Source organism: Diceros bicornis, chromosome 30 (assembly GCF_020826845.1).
Source record: "Diceros bicornis minor isolate mBicDic1 chromosome 30, mDicBic1.mat.cur, whole genome shotgun sequence".
NCBI lineage: Eukaryota > Metazoa > Chordata > Mammalia > Perissodactyla > Rhinocerotidae > Diceros > Diceros bicornis.
Window position 1 is genome coordinate 8,779,901 of NC_080769.1, and position 18,446 is coordinate 8,798,346.

The following is an 18,446-nucleotide window of genomic DNA, read 5'->3' on the forward strand; positions in this document are numbered from 1 at the left end:
ACTTACTATGTACTGGACAATGTTCTAGCACTTTCTATATGTCATCTTCTGGACTCCTCACAGCAGTCATCTGATGGAGGCACTATTAAATTCCCATTTTTATGGAGGAGGAACAGAGGTACCACAGGATGCTATTTGCAGCAAGTTGGCATCAGGGCCAAGAGTGGCCCCGAGGTGGGGTGCCTGGCTACCCATGGCCTCACCACCGTGTGTCTGGACCCCTTGGTCTTTATAAAAGTTTCTGTGTCTCAGGCATTTGAATCACAGTGGTTTACTGGCTCAGGAGAGCTGTTGCCTGAACAGAGGCTCAGAGAGGTCAAGTGCCTGCCTGAAGTCACACAGCAGAGCGGACAGCTGAACCCAAGTGTGATGTGCCTCATGATCATGGGCCCTGGGGCCCAGCCTCGACTTACTTGTTGCTGGGAATGGGCACATTGGTCAGAAGGGAGAAGTTGTTGCGAACGCTCCGGAGACTGGCCAGCACCTGGGATGGGGAGCAGGGGTGAGGAGAGGGATCCACCCAGAGGGGCAGCCGGGGCTGGCCCCTGTCCCCACGTGTGGGGAAGGGTCTCACCTGGGCGAACGGCGTCACGATGAGGTCCTCCGCGTGCCTGCAGTCAAGGACGGGGCGGTCAGGGGTCCTCATAGTGGGACCCCCAAGAGCCTGGGTGGAGAGAGGCTGGGGTCCCAGAGAAGCAGCTCCCTAGGGTGGCATCTGTGGGCGCTGGGCCCGGGGAGGCTGGTGGGCAGGGAGGGGGCTGCGTGGGGTGGGGGGAGAGGGCACTGACACCTCACAAGGGTGGACACACTGCAGGGGCCGGGCCTGAAGGAAATAGCTGTCAGGGAGGGGGGCTCAGGTGGGGGTGGGGGGACACTTGGGCAGTGCCCCCCCTTGCTGGGAAGGGCAGCCTGTGCTGGGGCCAGGCCTGGAAGGGCCGGGGGGCGGGTGGTGGTGCTCACGCCTCGCTGGTGACCGACGAGTTCCGGGACATGGTCTTGGGTGACATGTCGTAGTCGCTGTCTGAGCGGTAGAGGAAGGACTCGCGGCGCTGGCTGCTGGCTGCCCCGGCGTGCAGCACGAGGCCCGGGCTCGCCTGCGAGTCCAGGGGGCTGCGCCCGGGGGATGGCGTCGGCCCATTCTCTGCCTCGAAGCTGCAGGGGGCGGGCGGGAGGAGGGTCAGGGGGCTGAGATGGAGGGGGTGAGGTCAGGAGGAATGAGGGGACCAAGGAATGCCAGCAGAGATGGGGGGGCTGACAGAGGACATTAAAGAGAGGCAGACACCACGAAAAAGATGGGAGGCAGGGAACTGCAGAGCCAGGCCCTGGGGACACAGTGGGGACCAAGACAGACCACGATCTGCCCCTCACGGAGATGACATGGGAGGGCCGGACTATAAACAGGGGTAACCTAGCAGCCGTGCACACCCCGAAAGCTGTGGGGTCCTCCTTGGCTCTCCTCTTCCCTTTGCACCTCAAATCAGCCTCGCTGCCCAGATCTATTCAGAACCCGGCCACTTCTCACCCGCTCCTTGGCCAGCCCCCACCATCGCTTGCCAGCGCATTCGCCTCTGCTGTGGTCCCCGGCTCCTGTCTGCCCCTCAGTCTGTTCCTCCCTAGAAGGGCGCCTGTGAACACCTGAGTCAGGTCATGTCCGTCTTCTGCTCAGAACCTTCTATGGCTCCCAGCTCACTCAGAGCAAAAGTCAAAGCCCTCACTGCAGCCCACAAGGCCCTGTCCCGTGACCTCCCACTCTACCCCTCACTCACTGTGTTCCAGCCACAATGGCCTCCTTGCTGTTCCCTAAACATTTCAAACACATTCCTGCCTCAGGGCCTTTGCACAGGTTGCTTCCCCTGCCCAGATGGCCAATGGCTCCTCCTTCACCTCCTTCAGCATCAGCTCAAAAGTCGCCTCCCCTCCCCTAATATTTCATATTTCCCTTCCTTAAAAAAGTACTACTTATCTGACATGTTCTATGTTTTCCTTATCTTCTTTACTATTTCCCTTCCCTTCTAGAACCAAGCTCTGCAGAGCAGGGATTTTTGTCTGCTTTGTCCATGGCCATATCCCTTGGGCCAAGAACATGGCCTGGAATACAGTGGATGCCCAATAAATGTTTGTTGAATGAATTATAAAATGTATGAACAAATGAATGAATACATAAACTGGATTGTGCCAGGCAGAGAATTAAAACGAGGTGGATGACTGCAAGTTACTGGAGAGGTGATTTTAGCTACTGTGGTTGAGGCCGGCCTCTCCTAGGAGGTGACATCTGAGCAGGGCCTGGAGGATGAGGAGGAGCAGGCCACGGCTCAGGAGGTGGGACAGAGCACTCCAGGGTGAGGACACGGCATGTGCAAAGGCCCTCTGGCAGGATTCGGTTTCTGCTTGAGGACCAGCAAGAAAGCTGGTGTGGCTGGAGTGCAGACAGACAGACTATGACAGAGACACAGCTACAGAGAGAGAGGAGACTGCGGGACCCTAGCCTGGGGGCACTGGCCAGACAGACCCTCAGGACGAGGCAGGGAGATGCTGGCTGTAACAATTCCCAGCTGTGTGATTTGGGGGAAATGACTGAATATCAGTTTCCTCATCCACCAAATGGGGGCAACCGCCACCTCCCTCGGGTCATCCAGGTGACCAGCGTTAACACAGGGAAAATGTGCAGAACAGTGCCTAGTGCAGAGCACACACACACAAAAATCACTGGCAATTATAAATCTATCAGCCCCATAGACAGCACTTGGTAGTGGACTCAGGAAAGCAATCGATAAGGAGAACTGAGGGCCGGCCCTGTGGCTTGGCGGTTAAGTGCGCGCGCTCCGCTACTGGCGGCCCGGGTTTGGATCCCGGGCGCGCACCGACGCACCGCTTCTCCGGCCATGCTGAGGCCGCGTCCCACATACAGCACTAGAAGGATGTGCAGCTATGACATACAACTATCTACTGGGGCTTTGGGGGAAAAAGGAGGAGGATTGGCAATAGATGTTAGCTCAGGGCCGGTCTTCCTCAGCAAAAAGAGGAGGATTAGCACAGATGTTAGCTCAGGGCTGATCTTCCTCACAAAAAAAAAAAAAAAAGGAGAACTGAGGATGAGAGTGGGGAGCTGGGTGCCTGTGACATGCTGTGTGGCTTTTGGAAGGCCACTGCCCTCTCTGGTCTGGTACTCCATTATTAAAGTGAGGGGGTTAAACTGGTCAGCAGACTTCAGGCTATGCTCTGGTCGGTGCAAGGGGGTAGGGGGAGGAAATGGAATCGTCTTCTTTCTGGTCCTACCTATCGAGAGTCAGCATAAGATTTTATTTGAACGGTCCCTCTGCTAAGAAATAAATTTGAAATCTCCTAGACCAGAACAGTGATACCAGCTTCCACATATTGAGCCTTTTTTCTGGGCCAGTCCTGGGGTGGGGGACTGGGGAGGGACTTCACCGACTCCATTTTACAGATGAAGAAACTGAGGTTCTGAGAGGAGAATGATTCGCTGGCTCCAGGTCACACAGTAAGATCATGGGGGGGTCGGAATCCGAACCCAAGTCTTGTGACTCCTCAGATCAAAACGTTAACTGCTGCTCTCTGCATACTTGACCCCATCAGAGCACATTCCTCCCACATCCCTCCCAGGGGCCAGGCAGCTGATATAATCAGCAAAGTGGGGGGGCCAGCCCTGTGGTGTAGTGGTTGAGTCTGGTTTGCTGCACTTCTGCAGCCCGGGGTCGTGGGTTTGGATCCTGGGCAAGGACCTACACCACTCGTCAGCCATGCTGTGCCAGCGTCCCACATACAAGATAGAGGAAGACTGGCACAGATGTTAGCTTACGGCGAACCTTCCTCAGCGAAAAAAAAAAAAAAGCAAAGTGGGGTTGGGGACCCTGAGCAACCAGATATTCCCATTATAGGAGAGAAACCAGAAATCTTTAAATAGTCAAAATCAAACTTCTTTTCAAAACACACTTCAAGAAACTTTTTAAAAACACTGTGACAAGTTCTGCTTTGCAAAAGACATGGTCAAGAGAATAAAAAGACAGGCTACAGACTGGGAGAAATTATATGACAAAGAACTTGTATCCAGAATGTATAATGAACTCTCAAAACTCAACAATAAGAAGACATGGGGCCAGCCCGGTAGCACAGCGGTTAAGTTCAGGCCCTCCACTTTGGTGACCTGGGGTTCGCAGGTTCGGATCCCGGGTGTGGATGAGTGCACCGCTTGTCAGGCCATGCTGTGGTGGCGTCCCATATAAAGTGGAGAAAGATGGGCTCGGATGTTAGCCCAGGGTCAGTCTTCCTCAGCAAAAAGAGGCGGATTGGCAACAGGTGTTAGCTCAGGGCTGATATTCCTCACACACACAAAAAACTCAATAAGAAGAAGACAGACAACTCAGGGAAACCTCATTCCTCCTTAGGGAAATGCAATTAAAACTGTGAACTACCACTCCACACCTTCCAGGATGGCTAAAATGAATAAAAACTAACAATAATACCAGTGGTGACAAGGATTTGGAGCAACTGGAACCCTCATTCGTTGCTGGTGGGAATGCCAGGGGTACAGCCACTCTGGCAGATGGTTGGCCAATTTCGTATGAAATTAAACATACACTTACTGTATGATCTAACAAATCCACTTCTATGTATTTACCCAAGATAAACGAAAATATATGTCCACTCAAAACCTGCAGACAGGGGCTGGCCCCATGGCCTCGTGGTTAAAGTTCTGCACACTCCGTTTCGGCAGTCCGGGTTTGTGGGTTTGGATCCCGGGCGCAGACCTACACCACTCATCAGCCATGCTGTGGCAGGGACCCACAGACAAAATAGAGGAAGATTGGCACAGACGTTAGCTCAGGGCGAATCTTCCTCCGTAAAAAAACAAAAACAGGGCCGGCCCTGTGGCTTAGCAGTTAAGTGCGCGCCCTCTGCTGCTGGCGGCTCAGGTTCGGATCCTGGGCGCGCATCGACGCACCGCTTCTCTGGCCATGCTGAGGCCGTGTCCCACATACAGCAACTAGAAGGATGTGCAGCTATCACATACAACTATCTACTGGGGCTTTGGGGGGAAAAATAAATAAATAAATAAAATTATAAAAAAACAAAAACAAAAACAAAACCCCACAAACAAATGTTTATAGAGCTCTGTTCATAATCACCGAAGACTGGAAACAACCAAACCCATCGTGCATTAACTCGTGAATGGATAAACTGTGGCAGATCCACATCATGGAATACTATTCAGCCATAAAAAATGAACTACTGTGAAATAATAAGAAGGATATATTTGGTCTCTGCCCTGGTTTCCTGGCACACAATTCCTAAAACCTTGGGGATCTCCGCAGTGAAAAGTGTCTTTTTGTATGCTAATGAGATGACCGCCTGGTGGGGACTCCTGCACAGCCTCAGGGTGGGGGCTGGTTGCCAGGGGAGCCAACCATGTGATTAGAGGGTTGGAACTTTTGGCCCCAATCCCAGACCTCCGCGGAAGGGAGAGGGACCGGTGGTTCAGTTAACCACCAATGGGATGGTCAACGACTTAGTCAGTCATGCCTACATAATGGCACCTCCATCAGAATCCCCAAATGACAGGGTCCCGAGAGCTTCCGGGTTGCTGAACACATGGGGGTGCCGGGAGGGTGGCGCACCTGGCGACAGCCTGGAAGGCCTGCATCCCGTCCCCAGACCTTGCGGTGCGCACCTCTCCCATGTGGCTGTTCCTGAGCTGTATCTTTTATAATAAGCCAGTCATCTAGGAAGTAAATCTTTTCCCGAGTTCTGTGATCTGTTCTAGCAAATTATTGAACCTGAGGAGGGGGTCATGGGAACCTCTGATTTATAGCCGGTGGGTCAGAAGCACAGGCGACAACTTGAACTTGAGACTGATGCCTGAAGTGGGGGCAGTCTTGTAGGACTGAGCCCTTAACCTGTGGGATCTGCTCTACCTCCAGGCAGTCAGTGTCAGGACTAAATCAAACTAGTCCACCCAGCTGGTGTCTGCAGAGACTTGGAGCACTGGTGTGGGCAAACACCACACATTTGGTGTCGGAAGTCTTTTGCAAAGTAGGAAGAAACAGCAGTTTCTTTTTTAACTACTGATACATAAAACGACCTGGATGAGTCTCAAATGAATCTTGCTAAGAGGAGGAAGCCAGTGGTGGGGATTACATGTGTCAAAACTCTGAGAACTGACAAATAAATGGATTTAGCAAAGTTGCAGGATACAAAATCAACACAAAAATCAGTTGCTTTTCTATGTACTAACGATGAACAATCTAAAATGGATGTTATAAAAACAATTCCACTTGCAGTAGCATAAAAATGAATAAGAAACTTAGGAATAAACTTAACTAAAGGGCGCAAAGGTCTTGTACACTGAAAACTACAAAATGTTGCTGAAAGAAATTAAGGAAGACGCAAATAAATGGAAAGACATCCCATATTCATGGACTGGAAGACTTAATAATGTTAAGATGTCGATACTCCCCAAAGCGATCTACAGATTCAATGCAATCCTTATTAAAACCCCAAAAACATCCTTTCCAGAAATAAAAAAAATCCATCCTGGGACAGGCCCCATGGCATAGTGGTTAAGTTTGGCACGCTCCACTTTGGTGGCCCTGCGTTTGTGGGTTCAAATCCCAGACGCAACCTACACCACTCATTAGCCCAATTGTGGCGGCAACCCACATGTAAAAAATAGAGGAAGATTCACACGGTGTTAGCTCAGGGCTAATATTCCTCAAAGAAAGAAAGAGGAAGATTGGCAAGGGATGTTAGCTCAGAGTGAATCTTCCTCGGCAAAAAAAAAGTCCATCCTAGAATTCATATAGAATCTCAAGGGACCCTGAACAGTTAAAACAATCTTGAAAAAGAAGAACAAAGATGGAGGTCTCATGCTTCCTGATTTCAAAACTTACTACCAAGCTACAGTAATCAAAACAGTGTGGTACTGGCATAAAGAGAGACGTATAAACCAATGGAATAGAATAGAGAGCCCAGAAATAAACCTTCACATATATGGTCAAATGATTTTCGACAAGGGTGCCACAACTATTCAATGGGAAAAGGACAGTCTTTTCAACAAATGGTGCGAGGAAAACTGGATATCCACGTGCAAAAGAATGAAATTGGACCCCTACCTCACACCATAAACAAAAATTAACTCAAAATGGATTAAAGGGCCGGCCCTGTGGCTTGGCGGTTGGATGCACACACTCCGCTACTGGCGGCCCGGGTTCGGATCCCGGGCGCACGCCGACCCACCGCTTCTCCAGCCGTGCTGAGGCCGCATCCCACATGCAGCAACTAGAAGGCTGTGCAACTATGACATACAACTATCTGCTGGGGCTTTGGGGGAAAAAAGGAAGAGGATTGGCAATAGATGTTAGCTCAGAGCCGGTCTTCCTCAGCAAAAAGAGGAGGATTAGCATGGATGTTAGCTCAGGGCTGATCTTCCTCACCAAAAAAAAAAAAAAAAAGGATTAAAGACATAAACGTAAGAGCTAAAACTATAAAACTCTTAGAAGCTTCATGACATTGGATTTGGCAGTGATTTCTTGGATATGACACCAAAAGCACAGGCAACAAAAGAAAAAATACATTGGACTTCACTGAAATTAAAAACTTTTGTGCACCGAAGCACACTGTTCAGAGAGGGAAAAGGCAATCCACAGAATGGGAGAAAATTTTTGCAAAGCACATATCTGATAAGGGATTAATATCTAGAATATATAAAGAACTCCTAAAATTCAACAACAAAAAAACCAACAACCCAGTTAAAAAGTGGGTAAAAGACTTAAATAATCATTTCTCCGAAGAAGATATACCGATGGAAAATAAGCACGTGAGAAGACGCTCAACGCCATTAGTCATTAGGGAAATGCAAATCAAAACCACAATGAGATACCACTGCACACCCACCAGGATGGCTATTACTAAAAAGACGAAGAAAAAGAAGAAAAATAACAAATGTTCGTGCAGATGTGGAGAAACTAGAATAACTTATGCACTGCTGGTGGGAATGTAAAATGGTGCAGCCACGGTGGAAGACAGTTTGGCAGCTCCTCAAAACCTTAAGTATAGAATGATCATACGATCCAGCAATTCTACTTCTAGGAATATACCCCAAAGCATTGAAAGCAGGGTCTCAAACAAATACTTGTACACCAGTGTTCATAGCAGCATTATTCACAATAGTCAAAATGTGGAAGCAACCCAAGTGTCCATCAATGGGTGAATGGATAAAAAAATGTGGTATATACGTACAGTACAATGGAATATTATTTAGCCTTAAAAAAGATAATTCTATCACACATGCTACAGTATGGATGAACCTGGAGGACATTATGCTGAGTGAAATAAGCCACTCACAGAAGAATAGATACCCTATAATTCCACTTACATGAGGTCCCTAGAGGAGTCACATCCATAGAGACAGAAAGTAGGATGGTGGGTGCCAGGGGCTGGGGGAGGGGGAGGGAGAGTTAGTGTTTAATGGGGCTGGAGTTCCTGTTAGGGAAGATGAGAAAGTTCTGGAGATGAATGGTGGTGAGGTTGCACAACGATCTGAGTGTACTTAATGCCACTGAATTGTACACTCAAAAAAATGGTTAAAATGGGAAATTTTATGTTATGTAGATTTTACCACAATAAAAAAACCTCATGCAATGCAAAAAGGGTGAACTTTACAATATGTTAATTTTTAAAAGTAAGTTACAAAAAGAAAAAACCCTCTTAAGGTGGAATACTCCTAGATCATGAGCTCGGGCCTTTGATGATAATGCCCATTTATTGAGCACTTGCTGTGTACCGGATGCCAGGCTAGATCCTTTTAAGTATACAGTAATAATAACGAGACACTTATTGAGTACTTCCTGTATGCCTGGCACAATCGAAGTGCTTTATAGACATGAACCCAGTTACGTCTCCCACCAACAGTTGAATTGTGAGTTGGGTTCTGTGAACGTCCCGGTTCAATGAGGAAGCTCAGGCACAGGGGGGTGGGCGGCGAGGGGCTGGTGGCCCAGCCTCCCAAGGCCCAGCCTGGATTTCTTGGTTCTGCTGAGTGCCACTGGGGAGGGGAGAGGAGATATCTACATACTGAGGACGCCAGCCCTGCCCAGGAACTCGAGCAGAGCCGAAGTTTAGGGAAGACGACTTCCAAGCCCCAGAGGGCACGCAACTAGCATTGCTGGCAGATCCCGCGGCCCCAAGGGACTCGGCTCACGTAAGCTGGGGCCCAGAGGCCGGGATGGGAAGAAGAGGCTCCCTGGGGTCGTGCTGTTTGTGCTTCCAGGAGCAGATGCCTCCGGGGTTGTGGAAGGGCCGGGGGGAGGGGGTTAGGCCTGTGGAACTGCAGCCTGAGAGTGGGGGGGTCTTAGCTATCCCCCAGAATCAGACCCCTGCCTCCCACCAGGGCTGTGGAGAGTCCCTCTTCCCAGGCCTGCCACTGCTCAGGGTGCCCCAAAGTGACCCAAAGCACAAAGCAGAGTCAAGGGCAGCCGACAGGCCGTGACATCACAGCCACACGCCCGGACGCTCCATCAGAAGGGAAATGACCACCCATCCTTCAGACAGGATGACCACTTGGTGTCCTCTTCCGGTGAAGTTGCTACCCGCCTCCCCCATTCCAGGCTCCCTAGGCCTGTCCACCTGGGCTCCCCGAGCATCACACTGGGCCTCTGGAGGACTGTGCAGCCCAGGGGCTCATGCAGGCTTCAGAGAGTTCTGCCGCAGGAGCTGAAGGGAAACAAACAAGCTTGGTGGTGGGGGTGCGGGGGGCGTGGCAGGGAAAGAGAACATATCCCACTTGGTAAAAATCATAAAACAATGCAAGTAGCCCATCGCTATTGAATGCCACATGTCAGACACTGTGCTACACCTGGACCCGTGCTAACGCCCCATTTTCGAGAAAGAAACTGCAGCACCGACAGGATGAAGAAGTTGGCTCGTGGTATAGCAAGGCCTTGAACCCGGTCCGCCAGGCTACAAACCCGCCGGCTAAATGGGACGTCTGTCTCCGCCTGCCCCTGGGCTCCCTGCCCCGTTCCACCTGACTCCCTCGGGAGGTGCCGGGCAGCCTTCATGGAAAGGCCTGGCATTTGTTTTGTGAAGGTGACACAGAGCTTGAGGGCGGGCACTGGTGTGTGTCTGCCAGGCAGGCGCGTGGTGCCGGCTGACACGGCTGGGGCTGGGTGTGCAAGAAGGGTCTGTGTATGTGAGTCACGGTGTGCGTGTGCTCTGGGGCACCTGAACACAGCTGTGTGTATGTAGGTGTGTGCGTGGATTTGTACATCTGTGTGTGCCAGTGGGGTCTGGGTGTCCGTATCCATGCGTCTGTGAGTCTGTGTGACCTTGTGCAAGTGTGCCTGTGTGCCACCCACGTGCTGTGACTGACTGTCCCTGACTCCTGGGCGGGATGGGGTATGCTCCTGTGTGTGGCTGTGTGCAGGTGGGAATGAGGCCTGGGTGTGTGTTGCAGTGAGAGTGTGTTCCTGCTGAAGTGCACACGAAGCTGTGTCAGGCTTTCTGTGGCCTGTGTGTCACCGTGGCCATGAGTCAACTGTGGGGTCGTCTTTGTGTCCCCACCAGCCAGGTGACCCCTGCCCAGCATAGTAACCCCAGGTGACCCCGATTACCCTGTGTGTGGCTGTGTATGTGGAGTGTGTGTGTCCGTGTTGGAGAGCATGTGTGTCCAGGTGTCTGAAGGGGTTGGTGCCTGGCAGCAAGAACAAGGCCATTGTCCCCTGAGAATTCTGAGAACCTAAAGGTCACTTTTCTGCCGCAGCAGCTGACTCTAAATATCCCCAGAGTTGCGGCACCTCCCCGCCCCCACCCCAGCTTGGTTTTCAGCCTGGCAGCCGCAGCAAGGAGGGAGGGGGTAAGGCTGGAGGCTCTGAGCAGAGCAGGGCCGGAGGGACCTGGCTCGAGGCCTGTGGCCTGGGAGTGGAGCCCAGGTGACGCTGGACACCCATATTTGCCTCCAGAGTGAGTGCCAGAAACCCAGGTTTAGGGGCACAAAGAGGGGGAAGGGATCCCATCTTGGGTAGGCACGAAGGGGGCAGGACCCAGCACCCATTTTTGGAACCACCACCTGCAGGAAGCCCTCAGCAGCACCCAGACATTTAGGGCCAGGGCAGGGTGAGGGGCTTCAGGCAGACCCTAGAAGCCACTGTGAGGACTCCCCCAAGGCAGACTGGCGCCCCCCGCCCAGCGCAGCCAGAGCCCTTGGGTGGCAAAGGAGGGGACTGGCCGCGGGCCACCCACCTGACAGATCTGCCTGGAGGGTGCCAACAGGTGTCCTCATCGCCGAAGGAGAAGTGGGCCAGGGACTCGGAGCCCGCGGGGGGCAATGTCAAGGCAGGGGGCCGGGGCCGCGCCCAGGGCGCCGCACTGGAGCGCATGGGTGCCAAGCGCACGTCGAGGCGCGCATGAGGGCGGCTTCACGGTGGTGTGCCGTGCACCGCTCGCCAGGCCCGAGGTGTCTGCGGCCGCCTCCGGCGCCGCCTCCACACCCGCCCTCCCGGTGACCCCCCCAGGGACGGCCCCGAGCGATCAAGCGTCCCCGTCTCCGCAGCGCCGGGCCGGCTCCGCGCCTGCCTCCGCCTGCGGGGGGGCCCTGCGGAATCTTGCGCACACTTCCCGGCTGCCTCCCTTCCCCCGAGCCTCGGGGGTGCCCCGGGCTCCGGTTTCCCGGGCTCCGGGCCCGCCACCCCCCTCCTCTCGCCTCCAGCCCCACCTTCCCCCCTCCCCATCCTGACGTCGAGCTGGGCCCGCTAGAGCTCTCCGTACGCCGTGCGCCCAGGGGGAAGGAGACTGGCCCGCGCGGGCGGAGTGCGAGGTCTGGGGACAAAAACCCAGGAGAGGAACAAGGGATGCAGGAAAGGTGGAGATGGAGGGCGGGACAGGGGGACAGAGATACACAGAGAGGCCGGGACAGAGATACACAGAGAGGCCGGGACAGAGGCACTGATTTCCCCACACACACCCTCCCCGACCCCACGCGGGGCTCCCAGAGACCCCGACCCCTCCTCCTCTTCTCTTCCCGCCCCAGTCTCTTCCCCGTCCTGTCCCCGCAGTGCCCTCTCCCAGTCTGTCTCCCGACTCAGGTTCTCAACACGGGCGATGGGGAGAGGAGCGGGGAGAGGGGGAGGCAGAAGACCCTTTCCAGGCACCGGAGAAGCCCCCCAGGGCCAGCCCGTGCCCACCTCCGGGCTGCCAACCTCCGTTTCCAAGATACACTGACACTGGGAAGCCAGACCGGATGTGGCCTCCAGGCTCCTCACCCCCAGGCTTCCTGCCCCCGCAGCCCACCCCTTGTCCGGCCGGGAAGGGAACTTCCATCTGCCCTCGGTGCCCCGCGCACGCGACGAACAGCGAGCCTCCGGGCCAGGCAACCCCCAGAGGGCACCGCTGGCCCCATTTCACAGGCCGTTAGACTGAGGCTAACAGACCTGAACACACGTCCTCAGGTGACCCCGGATGGCACGCTGGCCTCACTCCCCCCAAACCTGACCGCAGCCTCAGGTCTGCACAGGAAGTGGGAGGCAGGCGCGTTTATTGAGCGCCTACTGCATGCCCTATCAGATGTCTCCACGGCAACCCCGGCGGGCAGGGATGATTTTTATCGCTGCTTTGTGACGGAAGAGGAAAAGTGAGGCTGGGGAGGGCCAGCGACGAACCCCAGACCCCCGCGCGCGCCAGGTGGCCCGGGGAGACTCGAACCCACGGCCACGCGCGCGCACTTACCCGGCCCACGCGTGGCGGCCGCAATCCTGGAAGCCGCGGAGAAGCCGGAGGCGCCTGCGGAGGGTCGGGCTGGCGAAGAAGACGGGCGAGGAGGGCGGCGACCTTGGGCGGCGGGGCGCGCGCGGGGCCGGGGGCTCGGGCAGGAACGCCTCGTCCTCGGCCGCCGCCGCCGCCGCCGGGAAGGCCGCCAGCTGGAGCTCGGGGATGCGGCCCAGGCCGCGCGGCCGCGCCATGGCCGCGGGGGGCGCAGGGCGGCCCCGGCTGCGCGGGCGCCGGGGAGCAGCGCCGCCCGCCCCGAGCGGCCCACGCAGGCCGGCCGCCCAGCCCCGGGGCCCACGGGCCCCACCCCGCCGGGCTCCTCGGCCCTTCCGGCTTCGCGCTGGGGCCGCCCCCGGGGCGGGGCGGGCCTGGGGCGCCCCCGCGGCCGCGGCGGGGACACCCCGCAGACCCCAGGGGCTCCGCAGTCCCTCTGACGTCCTCGCGATCGCCGGAAGCGTCTCTCCAAACGCCTGGGATGCCCCGCAAAATCTCTGGGGTGCCCCCCCACAGTATTAGGAGGCCCCACAGATCTCAGGGGCGTCCCCAGAGTCGTTCAGACGTCCTCACAATCCCAGGGAGTGCCCGCACTGTCCTCGTGATGTCCCCACCCAACCTAGAGGTACCCCCCAAATCCCTGGGTTCCCCCAACACCCAGAGGGGCTCTGAGAGGCCCCCATAGACCCCAGGATACCCCCATAACTCCCCATATGTCACCTAGTAGTGTCCTCATTGTTATGGAGACATCCCCACAAACCCCAGGGCACCCCAAGAATCCCAGGATGCACCCCAAATGCTAGGGGTGCTCTGAGAGCCCATGAGAAACCCCTTCAGATCCCAGGACCACCACCACAGTTCCTCGGATGTCCCCCAAGCCCCCCAGAGCACCCCCTACCCTCCCTGAGTTATGCAGAGACCCCCAGAGCACCCCTAGAATCCCCCACAGCCACAGAGCATCCCCCCAAATCCTAGGGTCCCTCACAGACCCCAGGAATGCTTCCGTAGTCCCTCAGATGTCCCTCAATCCCTGAATGGCTCCACAGCATCCCTGAGACACCCTCACAAGTGCAGAGACCCCAACATAACCTCAGGGGTGCCTTCAGATTCAGGGAGTGCTTCCACAACCACGCAGATGCCACCAAAATCCTGGGGTTCGCAGAGACCCCAGGGGCATAACTAGATTCCTCCACAGCTCCTAAGACAGTCCTACAACCCTAGGCTACCCCCAGACTCCAAGATGCACCCACAATCCTTGGGGATATCCCCAGAAGGCCCCCCACAGCTTCTGAGGCATGCCGTCTAACTCTTAGACACCCCTAGAAGCTCTGAGTGTGCTCACAGCCCTGGACACTCCAAAGACTTCTTCAGTCCTGCCATTCCTTAGAATCCCTGAGCATCTCTTAGAATTGGGGCCCCCACAGCTCATGACGTGGCCCCAGGAACCGGAGCTCCCTCTGCGCTGACTTCTGTGGATGGGAACTGTCTGGGGCTCCGGCGGCGGCTCTGCGTGCTCCATCACTGCAACTATGTGGAGGGCACATTATCACCTTTCCCAGATGAGGAAACTGAGGGTCAGGGAGGTGAAGATTCTTGAACAAAGTCAGGTAGCCGGTTATACTCCCAGAGCCGACCCCAACCTCTCTGCGGCTCTTTGGGATTAGGGAAAGGGGAGAAGGTTGTTTTAAATAAGAAAAATGGGGCAAATCTCTATTTTAGGGCCCTGCCTCTGTGAATATCTTTCCCTCTCTACCTGTTGGCTCCGGTGGTGGGGGCCCAGAGTCAGAGGGCTTAGGCGTGAGCCTGGCCTCTGGCACGTCTTAGTCATCTGACCTTGGGCCAGCCACTTCATTTCACCATGCCTCAGTTTTCCCACCTGTAAAATGGGTATACTAAGACTATGCATGGGTGGACTTGTAAAAGACTCAGAAAAGTCTCTGGACATAGTAAGCACTCCCTGAATGTTATCTACGATTATTATTATTTGACAAAACTTTTCTGGAGAGCTTATAACGTACCAGAGGATACAGAAGGTGACGATGACAATGACAGCAGCTAACCTTCAGAATGCTTCCCATGCATTCAGTGCTTCCAGCCACGATCTCATTTAATCCTCACAAAACACCGCCAAAGCGAAACTATTGTCCCCATTTTAGAGACGGGAAAACTGAGTCTTGGAGAGACACAACCTGCTCGAGGCCACATAGCCAGCGAATGGCTGAGCCAGGCTCTAGACTCGTGTTTGCCCCCCCTTTATTTCATGATCGCCCCCCGAAAGAATAGCCTCTTTAGACATTTTTCCTCCCTAATCGCGTCCTCCACGAAATACGAATGCCCTAGCTAAGCTGTGCATCTGTTTCTGCACTGTGTGTCTATCTGGGCTTTATACATAAAAGTAACTTTTGGTTTTTTTCACACATCCACCCAGAGAACCAAGTTTTGCCCCCTTGGCGGTGACGTCACCTCTTTTGAATGCACTTGACATTTGGGGCTGGAGAATCCCTTGTCCTGGGGAGTGGTCCTGTGCGTTACTATCGGTGGCCGCATCCCTGGCCTCTGCCCACGAGATGCCAGTAGCACCCCCTCAGTCCTGACCACTAAAATGTCCCCAGCCATTGCCACATGTCCCCCAGGGGGCAGAATGGCCCCCGGGTGAGAACTCCAGCTCTAAACCCACTGAGACCCATGCACTGATCACCAGGGCCCTGGGGTCCAGGTCCAAACAGAAAGAAAAGTCATCATGTTACCTGTCCCCAAGCTTCCCTGCATTGTTCTGCTGATTTCTCAGATCAGACTTCGAGAACAGACTTCTTCCTAGGCCCATTTCAAAGATGGGGAAACTGAGGCCCAGAGAGGGGAAGTGACTTAGCCAAGGTCACCCAGCCCGGAAGAAACAGAGCTGGATTAAGAGTCCAGTTGTCTGGTTCCAGAGACTAGGATTTTAGCCACTAGGTGACACAGGCCCCTCACGATTCAGTTTCCTTCCAGGTCAGTGACCTCTGTCCCTTCCCAGGAAGTCAGATGTAAACTGAGGCCCATCCTGATCATGGCCTACGAGGCCCTACACAAGCTGCCCCATCACCTCCCTGCCTCCTTTCCTCCAACACATCAGACACACTCCTGCCTCAGGACCTTTGCACTGGCTGTTCCCTCTGCCTGTCACCCTCATCCCTCAGACACCCACATAACATCCTCTCTCACTTCACTTAGGTCTCTGCTCAAATGTCACCTCCTCAGGAGGCCTTCCCTGTCCCCAGGGTCCCTCTTCATGTCCCACATGTCATCATCTGGAATTATCGAATGCCTTTACTTGCTATTTCTTTCTCACGCACTGGTCTCAGAACTCCAGAGACTGGGTCTACCTCATCCTTCGCCACAGCCTGAAGATGCTGGATCAATGTGTGTGGAACGAATGGCCCTGTTACAGACGAGGAAACTGAGGTTCAGAGAGGGCAAGTCTTTTCCCAAGGTCACACAGCAAGTCAAGGGCAAAGCTGGATTTGAACTCTGAGTTACTCAGGAGTGAAAACAGTGGGCTCAGATGCCCCCCAACACTCTGCCCTCACCCTCCTAGTCTGCACTTCCCCCAGAGCCAGAGCCTCAGTTTCCCACAACTCAGAGGAGTTTACAGTCAATCTGCTACTGGTAAAAGAGGGGGCACCCTGGCAGCCCGGGCCTAGGATTGTGGTTTTGGGGGACGGTTTGGGGGACGCCCTTTTTCTCTCTGCTGATGTCATTTTGAGGAAGTTCTCCAAACACCAGCTTCTGGCTGCCCAGCCTGGACGTCAGCCATACCACAGCCCTGGGGGCGGGCAGATCTTACTCAGCCCGGTTTCTTGATGAAGAAACTGAGGGTCAGAGAGGCATGCTGGCTGGCCCCAGGTCACACAGCAAGTTAGTGGGTAGAGCTACAGTCTGAATCTCATCCACTGATCTGGAGTGGAGGCGATCTGGTTTTTAACCCCAGTTCTCCCCTTCCCCGCTGTGTGACCTTGGGCAAGGCACAGTCTCCCAGTTTCCTCAACAGGAATGGAAAGCCAAAGATGCTGGGAGTTAAAACGCAGGTGGGAGGCCCTGGCGTGTGCACGGGTGAGCGCGCGGAGGCGAGACGGGAACTCCACGGCCGCAATTTTGCCCCCAAGTTCCTCTCCATCCGCCAGGCGGCCGTCTCCACCGCGCCTGGCTGAGGGACAGAGGACGGAGGATGGAGGATGGAGGATGCAGGTAACGGCCTGGTCCCAACCCGGGGAAGGCGAGGACCTCACCCGCAGCCTGCGGTCGGCCGGCCTGGCGCCCGCTCTCTGGGGCGCTCAATACGCATGAAATAATAATACGGGGCGCCGCGACAGTGGCGGCGGCGGCGACTTTGCTCGGCTCGGGGACCAGAGTCCCGGAGGCAGGTCCGGACTCGGAGCCCACACTCAGCCTGTGCCCTTCTCGTCCCCCAGCAGAGGGCGCGCGACGGGAGGTGCGCGAGGAGACCCCCGTTCCCAGCGCACATCCAGGGATCTGGGAGCGCCAGGGACAAGGGGAGGCGAGGACCCAAGTGGAGACAGAGACCACGAGCCAGAGAGAGACCCCAGTCTGACTGCCTCCACCTCCTCCTGGGGCCAGGCAGCGCCTCCCTCGGTGGCGAGAGTTTGGGGGTCCAAAGGGGGAGATGGTTAGGTATGTTGGCCTCGCCCTCAATTCAGGCAAGCCCCCCCAACCTCACCACCAGAGTCCTTCTTTTCCTCGCGTTCCATCTGCCTCTTGACAGATCGCGGCGGTGCCGTGACTCAGCCTCGCAGGGCGCCAGGAGCGCAGGCTCACACATCCCCGGGGCCCGAGGGGGCTGTGGATGCCATCTTGAACGGGCGGCTGTGCCCTCTCTCTGGGGGTTCCTGGGACTCAAGTCTGGAGGGCTCTCTGGATCCCCTTTTTGGTGGCTGCATGAAGTTCACCGTGGACCCCCTGTGTGCACTGGCAGAACCCCCTTCTGGAGAACTGGGCTGGCAGAATGCCCAAGCCAAGGAGCCAGGTTCCCCGTGGAGGCCTCTCAGTTCCCCCTTCCTCCTTCAGGCTGGGTTGGGGGGGCTTGGGGGGGTGGGAGAGGGACACTGGCACCAACGCCCTCCCTCCGGCCACAGTTACTCCAGCCCACAGTGAAACAGAAACCTGAGCCCCTGTGGGGATGTGGTTGAGGTTCCTGCTTTTTCTTCCCACCTTAGAGGAGCAGGGTCTACACAGGCCCCACCTCTCCCGAGTCCAGGTCCCTGAGTGACTATTTACTGGACATGCACTGTGTTAAGTCCTTTCCACCCATCCCCAATCTCACAGAACTCTCAGACTGACCCCCGCCCGGCAGTGCCAACCACAGCTCCACTTGACAGATGGGGAAACCGAGGCTCAGAGAGGGCAAGACACTTGTGCAAGGACACACAGGCATCAGGCAGACCTGCGTTGGAATACCAGCTCTGCCATTTCCCGGTTGCATGAGCTTGGGTGAGAAGGAGGGATGTGGCCTCTCTGGGCCTCAGTTTCCCCATCTGTCCAATAGGAATACCTCATGGGGCACCGGGATGAGGACTAATGGAAAAGTCCCCGGCATGGAGCCCAAGAGTGAGCCGTTACGAGATGGACAGCGCTAAGACAATGATGCTTATTGCCACTAAGCCACTGTCCCCCGGGAGTCAGCA

At 55.3% G+C, this 18,446-nt stretch overlaps 1 protein-coding gene across 6 annotated transcripts in view; it reads right to left on the bottom strand.

Annotated features, from left to right (window-relative positions):
* Positions 1-18,446, bottom strand: part of PDE4A (phosphodiesterase 4A) — a 43,868-nt gene that overhangs the window by 13,578 nt on the left and 11,844 nt on the right. For 4 of the 6 annotated variants that reach the window (XM_058525726.1, XM_058525727.1, XM_058525730.1 and 1 more), the window contains 3 exons: positions 961-1,152; positions 575-611; positions 414-484 (listed from right to left, as the gene is read on the bottom strand). In XM_058525726.1, coding sequence (XP_058381709.1) covers positions 414-484; positions 575-611; positions 961-1,152 — 300 coding nt within the window. Of the gene's footprint in view, positions 1-413; positions 485-574; positions 612-960; positions 1,153-11,253; positions 11,391-12,735; positions 12,984-18,446 lie in introns of those variants that run through there. The other 2 variants (XM_058525728.1, XM_058525731.1) reach the window with 2 other exon arrangements.